Source organism: Triticum dicoccoides, chromosome 5B (assembly GCF_002162155.2).
Source record: "Triticum dicoccoides isolate Atlit2015 ecotype Zavitan chromosome 5B, WEW_v2.0, whole genome shotgun sequence".
NCBI classification, from domain to species: domain Eukaryota; kingdom Viridiplantae; phylum Streptophyta; class Magnoliopsida; order Poales; family Poaceae; genus Triticum; species Triticum dicoccoides.
In genome coordinates, this window is record NC_041389.1 from 677,214,039 (window position 1) to 677,230,191 (window position 16,153).

General features: G+C 45.6%; 1 protein-coding gene, 1 non-coding gene and 1 pseudogene across 2 annotated transcripts; 1 reads left to right on the forward strand and 2 right to left on the reverse strand.

The window, feature by feature from the left end:
• Nucleotides 1-751: 751 nt before the first annotated feature.
• LOC119312559 lies at nt 752-2,996 on the forward strand (annotated as a pseudogene).
• LOC119312560 (D-xylose-proton symporter-like 3, chloroplastic) lies at nt 2,957-7,270 on the reverse strand. The gene is made up of 14 exons (XM_037588288.1): nt 7,011-7,270; nt 6,794-6,894; nt 6,220-6,298; nt 6,083-6,142; nt 5,881-5,947; nt 5,666-5,790; nt 5,366-5,467; nt 4,886-5,260; nt 4,447-4,494; nt 4,258-4,320; nt 4,106-4,186; nt 3,702-3,800; nt 3,484-3,621; nt 2,957-3,324 (listed from the first exon to the last, which is right to left on the reverse strand). The coding sequence occupies exons 1-14, from the start codon at nt 7,233-7,235 to the stop codon at nt 3,190-3,192; spliced, it is 1,698 nt and encodes a 565-aa protein (XP_037444185.1). The 5' UTR covers nt 7,236-7,270; the 3' UTR covers nt 2,957-3,189.
• Nucleotides 7,271-7,514: 244 nt separating this feature from the next.
• Nucleotides 7,515-7,675, reverse strand: LOC119313126. The gene has a single exon (XR_005151515.1). It is a non-coding gene; the product is annotated as a U1 spliceosomal RNA (small nuclear RNA).
• Nucleotides 7,676-16,153: the final 8,478 nt, after the last annotated feature.

Here is a 16,153-nt window from a genome sequence, read left to right on the forward strand (position 1 = left end):
CAGCAAATAGCAGCAACTTTTCAGGTGGTAGAGATGATTTCTAGAGGTTTTTACGATTTTGGAGCTGTTTAGAGGGACTTGTGGAGGATTTCGTGACAGCAGCCATAGCGTAGCGGCGAGGCTCCCAAGCACTATAGTGCAGCTATCACGGCTATTTTGCGGGAGATTTAATTTTATGGAGGAACCCAATCCAATTTGAATCGAATGGGGAAAAATACTCTCTCTCCGTTCAATAATGTAGTGTATATAATTTTTTTGAAAAAGTCCAACATCACAAATTCTGACCAAGTTTGTACAGAAAAATATTTACATCTAAAATGTTAAATATATATCACTTGTTTCATCATAAGATATAGTTTCATATTTATTATATTTGGTATTTTAGATATAAATAATTTTCTATACAAACTTGGCCAAAGTTTACAAAGTTTATTTTTTTTTAATCTATATATGCACTACAATATGGAAGCGGAGGGAGTATATAAGAGTAACTTTTGTTAGTTACAAGGTATTTTGACACAACCTCTTGGATTGATTTCAACGTTTCTCTACTCTACACCTTTCATTTAAATAATTCGATCGTTGGTTCTTTCGTTGCCAACACCTCCGGCGGGCCTCCATCTCCATCTTCCCCGTCCTTGTCAGCTCGGCGGAGGCAACCTTGACCTCGCACTCCCCTCCAATGCCGTCCACTTCCCCGACGACTACTTCACCACCCTGCCCCACCGCGACGGAGCGCGCACGCTCAATTGCTCCCATTGCTCGCGCCGGTCATCGCCGTGATGATCGCGCTGGCCGCGTTAGTCTCGGTCCTCCTCCTCCTCGCTCGGGACGCCGCCTGCGCCGACGAGTTCGTGTATGCCGGCTTCGCCGTCGGCAGCGTGGCCACCACCGGCGCAGCCGCCGTGCTCGCCCCCTCCGGCCCCCTGCGGCTCACCAACGACACCAAGGAGGCGTTCGGCCACGGCTTCCACCCGGCGCCCCTCCGCTTCCGGGACGCCTCCACCAGCGCGCCCGTCTCCTTCTCCACCACCTTCGTGGTCGCCATCGCGCCGCGGTACCCGGACGCGCACGGCCACGGCATCGCCTTCGCGCTCGCGCCGTCGATCGCTGTCCCCGGCGCCGTCGCCGGCAAGTACCTCGGCCTGTTCAACACGTCGGACAGCCTCGGGAATGGCACGAGCCTAATCTTCGTCGTCGAGCTGGATACCGCCATGGACGCGGAGTTCGACGATGCCGACGAAAACCACGTCGGCATCGACGTCAACGGCCTCCGCTCTGTTAACTCGACCCCGGCCGGGTACTGGCACGACGACGGATTCGGTGGAACGAAATTCGACAACATCAGCCTGACTGGCGGTGGCGACGCGCCTCTGCAGGTGTGGATCGAGTACGACGGCGCCAGCGCGCGCCTCGAGGTGACGATGTCGCCGGCGGGCGCGCCCAGACCGGCCGTCCCGCTCGTGTCGTGCCACGTCAATCTCTCGTCGGCCGTGGCCGACGACACCTACGTGGGATTCTCGGCGGCCAACGGCGCTGCCGCGAGCTCGCACTACGTCCTCGGCTGGAGCTTTCGCCTCGGCGGCGGCCGCGCGCAGGACCTCGACCTCTCCAAGCTCCCGCGGCCCCCCGCGGCTCCCGTCGTCGGGATCATCACCATCATCCAAGAGAACGATGCCGCCGCTGCTACTCCCCATGACGCTGCTCGTCCTTGTCGTCGTGATCCTGCTCCTGACCTCCGCGGCCGTCGCGGCGCTCGTGGTGCGGCGGCGCCGGCAGTTCGCCGAGGAGGAAGAAGACTGGGAGGTAGAGTACGGCCCTCACAGGATCAGCTATAAGGACCTGCACGGCGCCACCAATGGCTTCCGCGACCTCATCGGCGCCGGAGGCTTCGGCCGCGTGTACCATGGCGTGCTCCCGAGGACCGGCGCCGAGGTCGCCGTCAAGGTGGTGTCCCACGGGTCGCGGCAGGGGCTGCAGGAGTTCGTGTCGGAGATCGTGAGCATGAGCCGGCTGCGCCACCGCAACCTGGTGCAGCTCCTCCACTACTGCCGGCGGCGCGGCGAGCTGCTTCTCGTCTACGACTACATGCCCAACGGCAGCCTGGACCAACACTTGTTCGGCCATCCATCGTCGGAGCTGAGCTGGGAGCAGCGCGCCAAGATCGTGCGGGGCGTGGCGGCCGGGCTGCTGTACCTGCACGAGGGGTGGGAGCAGGTGGTGGTGCACCGGGACATAAAGTCCGGCAACGTGCTCCTTGACGCCGACATGAACGGCAAGCTCAGCGACTTCGGCCTCGCGCGGCTCTACGACCACGGCGGCGACCCGCAGACGACGCGCGTGGTGGGCACGCTCGGGTACATCGCGCCGGAGATGAGCAAGACCGGCAAGGCCAGCACGAGCTCCGACGTCTTCGCCTTCGGAGCCTTCCTGCTGGAGGTGGCGTGCGGCCGGAGGCCCGTGGTATTCAGCAACAACGATTCCGAAGACTCGCCGCCGTCGCCGGGGCTCGTGGAGCTCGTCCTGGAGCACTGGAAGGCCGGGAAGATCACGGAGGCGAGGGACCCGAGGATGGGCAAGTGCGACGAGGACGATCTCGAGCTCGTCCTCAAGCTCGGGCTGCTCTGCTCGCATCCCGACCCGTTGCGGCGGCCGGGCATGAGGCAGGTGGTGCAGATGCTGGAAGGCGCGGCACCGGCGCCAGAGACGTCGCCGGAGGATCTTGGAAACAGCATGACGCTGTTCGAGCACAGCGAGGCGTTCGACGGGTTCGTCGGAGTGTCGTTCCCGTCGACGTCAGGGTTCACCACCGCCACCATGCGGACGTTGGCGTCGAACTCCCCTGACGAGAAACGGCAGCTCCTCTTCAGCTGAAAGTTCTCTTCAATGTGGGAGCTAGTTTGCAACTGCGGTTTCCCATAGACACATACATACACTGTTGACAGTAACATCAGAATTACAGGCAGCAACAGAAATGACAGCTGATTCAGAAAAGAGGTCGTGAAAGCGTGGTCATGAGTGTCAGTACAACTACAGATCGATGCATGTACAGCTATATAACTACACAGGCAAAATCGGCAGGAAGAGCTTTACAGGGAGACGCGCTAACGGTGTCGTGGCGTGCTCCGATCCAATCCACGGCGCGGACATGGAAGAGGCTAGAGGATGAATATCAGCAGGCATTTCCATTCACTTCTTCAGGATGGATTCAATTTCCTCCAGGCTCAGCCCTTTGGTCTCTGGGACGTTGAGGATGACAAACAGGAGGGCGAGCAGCGATATGGCTGCGAAAAGAAGGAAGACGTTGGCCGGTCCGAGGTACCCCTGTAGACATGAAGAAAGCAATGCGGTTAAATTGGTTGGCGCCACTGTTCAGTTTGTTCATACATCTGTCAAACGGTTGTTCTGACGTGTTGTCCAGGCGAATAGGCTTGAACTTCAAGGGATACATAAACAAGGAGATAACAATTCTAGTACCATTACCTGCAAGGGCGAGAATGCGAGTGTCACTAGCGCATTTGATCCAAAATTTGTGAGTACTGCGAGGCTGATTCCCCGTCCCCTTGTTCGGAGTGGGAAGATCTCAGAGACCATTAGCCAGCTTATCGGACCAAACGAAAGCTGAAACACAAGGCATGTTAATTTCTCGTACCACTCGGTACTCATTATAAATACCCCATATACACAAGTAAAGCACCAACCTGGTAACATCCAACATAAAGAAGTAAAGCGCCGACAGCAACATAAGGGAAGCCACTGAGAACCTTGTAGTAAGCTGCTAGCAGGAAGAGTGCAACGGTCTGCATTTCCAGGTTGAAGAAGAAAACAAAAGGATTACTCTTTCAGAACCTAATTATATCAACATAATACAACATGTACAAGTGTTTAGATGCCTGATGAAAATTACTAAAGTTGCAAAGGTTTTTTAAGCCTCTAATCATAATTAGAGATTTCCCTTTATAATACTATCGCTTATATAATTAGCATATATGCCTAGTTGCCTGGTACGACTATCAATTCAAATAGGAGGCGAGGAATGAGGGTCACACTTTCAGTAGCAAACATATAACTTAAATAAGTTGTAGGAAAGGATAGAGTTACTCACAATTCCACTAACACCTCCTATCATTAACGGCCGTCTTCCAAGATCGTCGACTTTAAGCACGGCGACGCCTGTCATCACAAACTGCAAAAAGATTCAACTATTACACTTTATGCCCAGCAGAGTACAGTAGTGATCTAGCTCCGTGGTATTACCTTGAACAGCCCAATCAGAATTGACACTTTTGCAGCATCAGATGCAGTGGTAAACCCAGCAGTCTACAGAAGACGGACATAAACAAATTATATTGTATGCAGCAATATGAAAAGATGTATTGACTTCCATCTGTTCTAATTTCTAAATCAAACGAACCAATTGAGCAGCTCGAAGCAAAACTGAGGTACCTGCAAAATGGAGGTTGCATAGTATAGAACACTTGGCTGGCCTGTTATCTGACAAATAAAAAAGTTTAGCACTTTAGCTGACTTGAAAACTACTAAAAAATGGTCCAAATTAGGATGAAATGAATTAATAAATAATGCTGGAAATTTTTCAATATGGATTCAACTTCCCAAGCCAAATATAATACTACTATAATATAAATAGTTTAGAATAGAAAGTACTCCCTCCGTAAAGAAATATAAGAGCGTTTAGATCACTACAGCAGCAGTAGTGATCTAAACGCTCTTATATTTCTTTACAGAGGGAGTACATGCAAAGGACATTTGAATTTTAACTTAACCGGGCAGAGAATTTCAAATCTAAAAAAAGGATGGTGGAATGGGTGGTAAGATTTTAAATTCAGTTAAGCTGCGTATTAGTGGGACTGAAGAGGATAAAAACCTGCTGGAAGAGAACCAGTCCTCCTCCGATAGTGAAGGCTTTCAAGCTTGCTCCCTCGAATACTTGAAAAATGCTTCCTTCAGCTTGATCTGCGTAAGCAGCCTTAATTGAGGAAAGATTATTTTCAATCTCATCTGTCAAAACCTTGTCACTTGCTGAAGGACCCTTCAGTCTTCTCAGGGCATTCATTGCCTTCTTTTTGTTGTCTTCCATAGGGCTTTTTCCCTGCACTGCCCTGAGAAGTAGCCATCTAGGTGAAGGTGGTAGACTCCACATACCAACAGCCATTATAGCAGCCAGTGGAGCACTAAAACCAAACATGTACCGCCATCCGCCTACAACATCGATTTCGTAGCTCCCTACGAGGTATCCAAACTGTAAATTGTTAAAATAATAAATGGTCAGCCGGCATCAGATCATGCATTTTATTGTATGAGAATATAGTGTGTTTAGGCAAATACTATATGACAAGATAGTTACCAGTATTCCTCCTACAATAAACAGCTCCTTAAAAGATATCAATGTTCCACGTATTTGTGAAGGACAAGTCTCTGCAATATAAAGGGGAGCACCATGCATTGCCTGGAACAGAGCACCATGGTAGTTCAGTGGCATGACTGAAAGTTAGAGAACACAAACAGACACTTCTATCCATTCAAGCCTTTAGTTAATCATAAATATGTTCCTTTGACTCGTGTTCCTCCCAGTTTCCCCTTTTTGGGAGTTTTGGGGTGGTAAAAAGGGTGTTTGATAGAAATACTTGTGCTTGCAGCTACTCACCAAACCAATGCCAACGCCATAAAGGAGACGACCTATGATCAGGACTACAAAATTAGGAGCTAATCCAGTGGTCAAAGCACCAGAAATATATAATGCAGCTGCTGTCATCAACTCTATTCTTCTTCCTGCAACAAGATGGGTAGTAGCAGTTATTCGCTTCATCTTCAAAGAATACATAATAAGGAATACTGAAGCACACTGTCATTTCAAATCACCTAGAAAATCTGCAACGCGGTATGCAAGAATGGACCCAATAAGAGCACCATAAAGTGAACCACTGGCCTAAATAACATGGCAATAAAGCTCATTAAAGCACAACAGTTTTCCTGACTACATGGTAAAAACAATGTTCTTGATTAATGATTAGGAATGTGGGGCGTAAGCTTATAAAACACAGAGATCTCCCAAAAGGCTTACCACAAGCCCTAGCTGCAGAGAAGAGAGGTTGAACCAGGTGGTGCCACTGAGCTCAGCAGACTGAAGAATGAGGAAGAAACCATGTGAGGGCGAACATCAACTATAGGAAATAGTGGAACAATCAAATTGGGACTCACGTGCACAGATATGGTCGCTCCAGAAGTTGCCCCGATGTCATAACCGAAAAGGAGGCCACCCAATGCAGGGAACACAAACCTAGGTTCCAAACATTGGCTCATTAGTACTAAAAGCTCGACATACTTTCGTGCCAACCCTATATATATTGTATCTTCCAATTGATAAACCAAACAGAATTGCAACGACAAGTAACACTGGACCAAACCCAGATGCAACAATTGTCTGTAGTCGAACCGGTATGCAAATCTAACATATCCACGGTTTGGCATGAACAAAATTCCTGACAGTCTAGTATCTAGGCAGCATAACATAGCATAAGACAATGTTAAATCAGGTTGCACATTTCTTACAATGCACTACATCGTTGCTAATTCCACGTTAAGCTGCAGCCCTAATTCAACACGGCGGACAAAGCAAAACTACTGAGCAATGTATCCATGATGCACAGAAGCAGTAGGTTCGATTCTTCCCCCAAATGGCTGTTTTGCGCGATCTGGAACGCTTGATTAGAGCTAGGAATGCATTTATCCCCAAATGCCACTAAAGGATGGGGGGCGAGGGATATAAGCTCACGGGAGGATGACGGCCGCCAGCGAGTAGTCGTCCGCCCCGGACGCCGCGCCGCCGCCGGCGCCCGTCGCCGACTCGTCGGCGCCCTGCGCGTGCGTCCGCACCTGCACATCACCGCCCATGTCGTCAAAAGACCGCCGCGCCCAAATTTCGCCCCGGAATAGAAGGCACGGGGATTTGCTATATTTGGGGCGGCGAGGACTGGGGTCGTGCGCCGTACGCGGAGCCGACGGTGCGCAGTGGCGGCGGCGGCGGCCGACACGGGGTGGAGGAGTGGCTCCGCGTCCCGCGACGAGACGTGGAGGGCGTCCATCCCCGCGGCGGCGCCGCCGAGACGGTGGGGTCTGCGCCGTGAACGTGGTAGGCGGCGGGGGCGGGCGGGGAGAGAGATGGAGGCGCGCGCGCCGGTTGCTAGTGGCCGGGGGAGGCAGACACTCGTCGCCATGGCCGTGCTTCCAGGCTTAGCTTGGCACGTTGAGCCTAACGCATTATTATATTACGATACGAAAAAAATGCCAGATTTTACATTATATGTTGATATTTTCTAATTTCTTATGAATGAATTACAGATATCCGATAAAATGTGCAATATGGACCATGTTACAAATTGCAGCGCATCACTGGACAGGGCAGGGACTGGAATGAAAATTGAGCAACGACTCTTTGTCTGTTTGAGAGCAGGTACCGTACAGGGCAGGGACTAAAATTTAATTTTGAAGAATTGGCAGGGGCCGCGCGAACGCGTACCCCCTCTACCACAAATTATGACGTTCACTCTCCCACTTGGGGAGATGATAGGCCAGCGCACCCACCAAGTGCAATGTGGGCCACTAACCTAGGCCACGAGCCTTCTTGATCGCTCGTCGACCCCGTCCAGGTAAGTATGGAGCAAGGGTGCACCTGGTCCTCTTCTTATAGCGAGCGCTCCCGCTCGATGCCCTTCCTCAGGCGAGGTGGGACTAAAAACCGAGAACGCAGTAGCAGTCGCAGCCGCGGGGGCGTGAGGGAGCGCTGTCGTTGTACGTTGGATCAGTGGGCTGGCGTTTGCTGTATCTGGGCCTCAGCAAAGGATAGACAGAGTTGGGCTTTGAGTTTAGCTCAAAAAAAAGTGGGGTTCAGAGCCATAACAACAGCCTGTTCTCAAGAAAAAATGGGGTACTACTCAAACTGCAACCAGAAAAGAAAAGGTACTACTCGAGCACATGGCAGATTTAATTAAGAAGTGATGGGAAAATTCAAAAAAGTCTGAAATCTTGGCATCTCAAACTTGGGTCCTCACTACCGTATGAAGTTTCGTAGAAAAATATCATGAAATGTACCCGTGACGAAGAAAACGTAGGCCGAACTAATCCATCAAAACAGTTTTTTTATGTATATAGGGATTTTTTGACTTTTTGCTACAGATATGTTTCTTGGTATTTTTTCACGAAAGTTGAATGGTCACCCAGGTTTCATATCCCAAAACCCCAATTTTTTAAAAAAGAAAATATTGAATGTTTTAACTAAATATTTATAGGGGCGTGGAGCACCCAGGTGCTACAAATCCTCTTCTCGTACATGTACATGTATTGATAATCCCATTTTGGAAGAGTATCATGAATTGGATATGCAATTTAGATTAGCGTGGTAGAAAACTGATCTGATTCTTCTCATACTGATCTGATTCTGCTATACTGATCTGATTCTTCTCATTCAGGATAGGCGTGGTAGAAAATATGCCATTATGTTCTAATCTCATAATTGGTAGTGGTGGTGGCCGATGGTCGCGCCCCACCGGCGGTGGCTCCTTTCCGGTCTCCTTCAAGGTTACCATGGTGTGCGTTCTTGCCTATTTGGTGATGGCGGCGGCTGGACGTGGATGTGAGATGGCTTCATGATGAAGGATGGATGGTTGCGGCGGCTAGGATTGATGGTGTATATATAAAAGCTCTCGCTATGCCTCATTCGTTGATGTAGCATCTCTCCTTTGATCCAAGGGCTCTAGGTGAGCCTTATCTTCTCCCAAAACATGTCTTAAAGGCCAAGGAATTCGTAGGCGCAAACAGGGACGAAATTCGGGCTCATACAAGCGCGTGGACGAACGTACGCGGTCGTTCGGTGGGCCATCTTGGGCTCTGTCCCATTCTGGTAAAAGGGTTGTCATTTTTTCATACGAACTCAGAATTTGACGCCGATTCATTCCGGGTTTTAGATCTTGATTTGGAGCACTTTACGAAAATGATTTTTTCACTGTCCAAAATGGCCAAGTCGGGGACCTTGATTTCCATCGTTTGTACTCCTTTGATCATGCTAAGTGCATGGAAAGTCCGCATCACCTACAAGTCACACAAAGACAAAGAAAACAAATATAAACTAACTAAGAATAAAGATATGTAACGCTTGCAGTGAAAATGATAAAAACTAGAAACCATGCATATGGACATATAATTGGCTCAATGAGACATGATAGAACTTGGTACACGAAGATAATGTGCAACAAAAGAGATGTGAAAATGTGTAAAATATGGAGCCATCAAAGATGTAATTATGGTTTGATGTCAATAAAACTAGTTATGATGGACTATTGAACAAATGCCAAAAAAATATAGCAACAGGCACAAACTTTGCCTTCTCATGTAAGAGAAGAGAATTGACCAGTTTATGAGAAAAACGGATTGAAAATTCATAAATAGCCAATCACGCTGCCGAGGCTGCACTCCATGCAAGCCGGCGACTTTGCCGCCCAAGCAACCGGAGTTCACATTCCACCACACGATCCACATCCACCACTCCAGCACACACACTGGCTCCGAGGCCGCATACTAGATGAGTCGAGACTCTACCGCCCAAGCAGCCAGAGCGACAACCCACAACACGACATGAAGTCGTCGCTCCGACATACTTCCTCCGACCCATAATATAAGAGTTAGTGTAAAAAACGATCTTATATTATGGGACGGAGGGAGTGAAGGAAATATGCCCTAGAGGCAATAATAAAGTTGTTGTTTATATTTCTTTATATCATGATAAATGTTTATTATTCATGCTAGAATTGTATTAACCGAAAACTTAGTACATGTGTGAATTCATAGACAAACATAATGTCACTAGTATCCCTCTACTTGACTAGCTCGTTGAATCAAAGATGGTTAAGTTTCCTAGCCATAGACATGAGTTGTCATTTGATTAACGGGATAACATCATTAGAGAATGATGTGATTGACTTGACCCATTCAGTTAGCTTAGCACTTGATCGTTTAGTTTGTTGCTATTGCTTTCTTCATGACTTATACATGTTCCTATGACTATGAGATTATGCAACTCCCGAATACCGGAGGAATACTTTGTGTGCTACCAAACGTCACAACATAACTGGGTGATTATAAAGGTGCTCTACAGGTGTCTCCGATGGTACTTGCTGAGTTGGCATAGATCGAGATTAGGATTTTCACTCCGATTGTCGGAGAGGTATCTCTGGGCCCTCTCGGTAATGCACATCACTATAAGTCTTGCAAGCAATGTGACTAATGAGTTAGTTGCGGGATGATGCATTACGTAATGAGTAAAGAAACTTGCCGGTAACGAGATTGAGCTAGGTATTAAGATACCGGCTATCGAATCTCAGGCAAGTAACATACGTATGACAAAGGGAACAACGTATGTTGTTATGCGATTCGACCGATAAAGATATTCGTAGAATATGTAGGAGCCAATATGGGCATCCAGGTTCCGCTATTGGTTATTGACCAGAGAGGTGTCTCGGTCATGTCTACATAGTTCTCGAACCCGTAGGGTCGGCACGCTTAAGTTCGTTGACGATATAGTATTATATGAGTTATGTATGTTGGTGACCGAATGTTGTTCGGAGTCCCGGATATGATCACGGACATGACGAGGAACTCCGGAATGGTCCGGAGATAAAGATTGATATATGGGATAATAGTGTTTGGTCTCCGGAAGGGTTCCGGATGTTTCCCGAAATGTTTGGGTATGAGAACACTTTATTTGGGCCAAAGGGGAAAGCCCACGAGGTTTTTGGAAAGAGCAAAAGGAAGTTTTGCGGAGTCCAGGGGCCAGACGCCAGGGTCCCTGGCGTCTGGGTCCAGACGCCGTGAACCCTGGCGTCTGGCCCTGGAGTCCGAGAAGGACTCTTGCCTTTCGGGTGAAACCGACTTTGTGGAGGCTTTTACTCCAAGTTTCGACCCCAAGGCTCAACATATAAATAGAGGGGCAAGGCTAGCACCAAAGACACATCAAGAAACACCAAGCCGTGTGCCGACAACCCCGTCCCCTCTAGTTTATCCTCCGTCATAGTTTTCGTAGTGCTTAGGCGAAGTCCTACGGAGATTGTTATTCACCAACACCGTCACCACGTCGTCGTGCTGCCAGAACTCATCTACTACTTCGCCCGTCTTGCTGGATCAAGAAGGCGAGGATGTCATCGAGCTGAACGTGTGCTGAACGCGGAGGTGTCGTACGTTCGGTACTTGATCGGGGCGGATCGTGAAGGTGTACGACTACATCAACCGCGTTGATAAACGCTTCCGCTTAGCGATCTTCAAGGGTATGAAGATACACTCCCCCTCTCGTTGCTATGCATCACATAGATAGATATTGCGTGATCGTAGGAAATTTTTTGAAATTACCGCGTTCCCCAACAGTGGCAGCCAGGTTTATGCGTAGATGTTATATGCACGAGTAGAACACAAGTGAGTTGTGGGCGATACAAGTCATACTGCTTACCAGCATGTCATACTTTGATTCGGCGGTATTGTTGGATGAAGCGGCCTGAACCGACATTACACGTACGCTTACACGAGACTGGTTCTACCGACGTGCTTTGCACATAGGTGGCTGGCGGGTGTTAGTTTCTCCAACTTTAGTTGAATCGAGTGTGGCTACGCCCGATCCTTGTTGAAGGTTAAAACAACACTAACTTGACGAAATATCATTGTGGTTTTATGCGTAGGTAAGAACGGTTCTTGCTCAGTCCGTAGCAGCCACGTAAAACTTGCAACAACAAAGTAGAGGACGTCTAACTTGTTTTTGCAGGGCATGTTGTGATGTGATATGGTCAAGACATGATGCTAAATTTTATTGTATGAGATGATCATGTTTTGTAACAAAGTTATCGGTAACTGGCAAGAGTCATATGGTTGTCGCTTTATTGTATGCAATGCAATCGCCCTGTAATTGCTTTACTTTATCACTAAGCGGTAGCGATAGTCGTAATAGCAATAGTTGGTGATACGTCTCCAACGTATCTATAATTTTTGATTGTTCCATGCTATTATATTACCCCTTTTGGATGTTTATGGGCTTTATTTTACATATTTATATCATTTTTGGGACTAACCTACTAACCGGAGGCCCAGCCGTATTGCTGTTTTTTTGCCTATTTCAGTATTTCGAAGAAAATGAATATCAAACGAAGTCCAAACAAAATGAAACCTTCGGGAGCGTGATTTTTGGAACGAACGTGATCCAGAGGACTTGGAGTGCAAGTCAAGAAGTGATCGAGGCGTCCAGGAGATAGCAGGGCGCGCCCACCCCTATAGGGCGCGCCCCCTGTCTCCTGGGCCCCACAGGCAGCCACCGACAGACTTCTCCCTCCTATATATACCTATGTACCTCGAAAACATTTAGGGAGCCAACGAAAAACAATTTCCACCACCGTAACCTTCTGTATCCGCGAGATCCCATCTTGAAGCCTTCGCCGGTGCTCCGCCGGAGGGGGAATCGACCACAGAGGGCTTCTACATCAAGATCATAGCCCCTCCGATGAGTTGTGAGTAGTTTACCACAGACCTTCGGGTCCATAGTTATTAGCTAGATGGCTTCTTCTCTCTTTTTGGATCTCAATACAATGTTCTCCCCCTCTCTTGTGGAGATCTATTTGATGTAAACTCTTTTTGCGGTGTGTTTATCGAGATCCGATGAATTGTGGGTTTATGATCAAGTTTATCTATGAAAAATATTTGAATCTTCTCTGAATTATTTTTATGTATGATTGAGTTATCTTTGCAAGTCTCTTCGAATTATCAGTTTGATTTGGCCTACTAGATTAATCTTTCTTGCCATGGGAGAAGTGCTTAGCTTTGGGTTCAATCTTGCGGTGCCCTTACCCAGTGACAGAAAGGGTTGCAAGGCACGTATTGTATTTTTGCCATCGAGGATAAAAAGATGGGGTTTATATCATATTGCTTGAGTTTATCCCTCTACATCATGTCATCTTTCTTAATGCGTTACTCTGTTCTTATGAACTTAATACTCTAGATGCATGCTGGATAGCGGTCGATGTGTGGAGTAATAGTAGTAGATGCAGGCAGGAGTCGGTCTACTTGTCACGGACGTGATGCCTATATACATGATCATGCCTAGATAATCTCATAATTATTCGCTTTTCTATCAATTTCTCGACAGTAATTTGTTCACCCACCATAATATTTATGCTATCTTGAGAGAAGCCACTAGTGAAACCTATGGCCCCCGGGTCTATCTTTTATCTTATAAGCTTTCAATCTACTTTTATTTGCATCTTTACTTTTTGCATCTATATTATAAAATACCAAAAATATATTTATTTTATCATACTATCTCTATCAGATCTCACTTTTGCAAGTGGCCGTGAAGGGATTGACAACCCCTTTATTGCGTTGGTTGCGAGTTCTTTGTTTATTTGTGTAGGTGCATGGGACTTTTGAGGAGCCTCCTACTGGATTGATACCTTGGTTCTCAAAAACTGAGGGAAATACTTACGCTACTATTGCTGCATCACCCTTTCCTCTTTAAGGAAAACCAACGCAAGCTCAAGACGTAGCAAGAAGGATTTCTGGCGCCGTTGTCGGGGAGGTCTTTGCTCAAGTCAAGACATACCAAGTACCCATCACAAATTCATCGCCCTCGCATTTACATTATTTGCCATTTGCCTCTCATTTTCCTCTCCCCCACTTCACCCTTGCCGTTTTATTTGCCCTCTCTTTCCCAATCTTCTCTCTCTTTTTCCCTTGCCTTTTTCTGTTTGCTTGTGTGTTGGATTACTTGTTGCCATGGGCAAGATAATACCAAATTGTGTGATTTCTCCAATATCAATAATAATGATTTCCTTAGTACTCCAATTGCTCCTCTTAATGATATTGAGTCTTGTGAAATCAATACTGCTTTGCTGAATCTTGTTATGAAAGATCAATTCGCCGGCCTTCCTATTGAAGATGTCGCTACTCATCTAAACAACTTTGTTGATTTGTGTGATATGCAAAAGAAGAAAGATACGAATAATGATATTGTTAAATTGAAGTTATTTCCGTTTTCACTTAGAGATCGTGCTAAAGTTTGGTTTTCGTCTTTGCCTAAAAATAGTATTGATTCTTGGAAAAAGTGCAAAGATGCTTTTATCTCTAAGTATTTTCCTCCCGCTAAGATTATCACTCTTAGGAACGATATTATGAATTTTAAACAACTTGATCATGAGCATGTTGCCCAATATTGGGAAAGAATTAAATTGATGATTCGCAATTGCCCTACTCATGGTTTGAATTTATGGATGATCATACAAAATTTTTATGCCGGTTTGAACTTTGCTTCTAGAAATCTTTTAGATTCAGCCGCGGGAGGCACATTTATGGAAATCACGTTAGGAGATGCTACGAAACTTCTTGATAATATTATGGCTAATTATTCTCAATGGCACACCGAAAGATCTTCTAGTAAAAAAGTGCATGCTATAAAAAGAAATCAATGTTTTGAGTGGAAAGATGGATGAACTTATGAAGTTGTTTGCTACTAGAAATACTCCTCTTGATCCCAATGATATGCCTTTGTCTACTTTGATTGAGAATAATAATGAATCTATGGATGTGAATTTTGTTGGTAGGAATAGTTTTGGAAACAATGCTTATAGATGAAACTTTAATTCTAGACCGTTCCCTAGTAATTCCTCTAATAATTATCGGAATTCCTACAATAATTCTTATGGTAATTTTAATAAGATGCCCTTTGATTTTGAGAATAGTGTGAAAGAATTCATGATTTCTCAAAAGAATTTTAATGCTTTGCTTGAAGAAAAATTGCTCAAAGTTGATGATTTGGCTAGGAACATTGATAGACTTTCGCTTGATGTTGATTCTCTTAAACTTAGATCTACTCCTCCTAAGCATGATATCAATGAGTCTCTCAAAGCAATGAGAATTTCCATTGATGAGTGCAAGGAAAGAACCGCTAGATTGTGTGCTAAGAAAGATTGCTTTGTAAAGGCGTGGTTTCCATGAAAATAATGATGAAGATATTAAAGTTATTGATGTGTCTCCTATTAGATCTTTGTTTTGCAATATGAATCTTGATAATGATGGGACTGGAGATGAGTCAACTTTAGTTAGAAGGCGTCCCAAGAATTCAGAGTTTTTAGATCTTGATGCTAAATTTGGTAAAAGTGGGATTGGAGAGGTCATGACTTTAAATAGTATTGAACCCACTATCTCGGATTTCAAGGAATTTGATTATGATAATTGTTCTTTAGAAGGTTGTATTTCCTTGTTGCAATCCGTTGTTAATTCTCCTCATGCTTATAGTCAAAATAAAGCTTTTACCAAACACATTGTTGATGCCTTGATGCAATCTTATGATGAAAAACTTAATTTGGAAGTTTCTACACCTAGAAAGCTTAATGATGAATGGGAACCTACTATAAAGATTAAAATTAAAGATCATGAGTGTTTTGCTTTGTGTGATTTGGTGGTAGTGTTTCCATGATTCCGAAAACTTTATGCGATATTCTAGGTTTCCATGATCTTGATGATTGCTCTTTAAATTTGCACCTTGCGGATTCCACCATTAAAAAGCCAATGGGAAGGATAAATGATGTTCTCATTGTTGCAAATAGAAATCTGGTGCACGTATATTTTATCGTTCTTGATATTGATTGCAATCTTTCTTGCCCTATTATTTTTGGTAGACCTTTCCTTAGAACGATTGGTGCGATTATTGATATGAAGGAAGGGAATGTTAGATTCCAATTTCCATTAAAGAAAGGCATGGAGCATTTTCTAAGAAATAAATTCAAATTACCTTATGAATCTATCATGCGAGCTACTTATGAATTGAGTGCCAAAGATGGCACTACTTAGATCTATCTTCGCTTTTATGCCTAGCTAGGGGCGTTAAACGATAGCGCTAGTTGGGAGGCAACCCAATTTTATTTGTGTTTTTTGTTTTTATTCCTGTTTAGTAATAAGTTTTGCATCTACCTTCTGTTTAGATGTGTTTTATCTTTTAGTTAGTGTTTGTGCCAAGTAGAACCTATAAGATAACCTATGATGATAGTTAATTTGATTCTGCTGAAAAACAGAAAATTTGTGCGTACGAAATTAGTTTTGTTAAATCACAGAA

Coding starts and splice junctions, on each gene's coding strand:
- LOC119312560 (XM_037588288.1), bottom strand. CDS start 7,235: ATGGCGACGAGTGTCTGCCTCCCCCGGCCACTAGCAACCGGCGCGCGC. Junction 5,791..5,880: donor CCGCGTTGCAGATTTTCTAG/GTGATTTGAAAT, acceptor ATCTTGTTGCAG/GAAGAAGAATAGAGTTGATG. Junction 5,468..5,665: donor ATGGCGTTGGCATTGGTTTG/GTGAGTAGCTGC, acceptor GCTCTGTTCCAG/GCAATGCATGGTGCTCCCCT.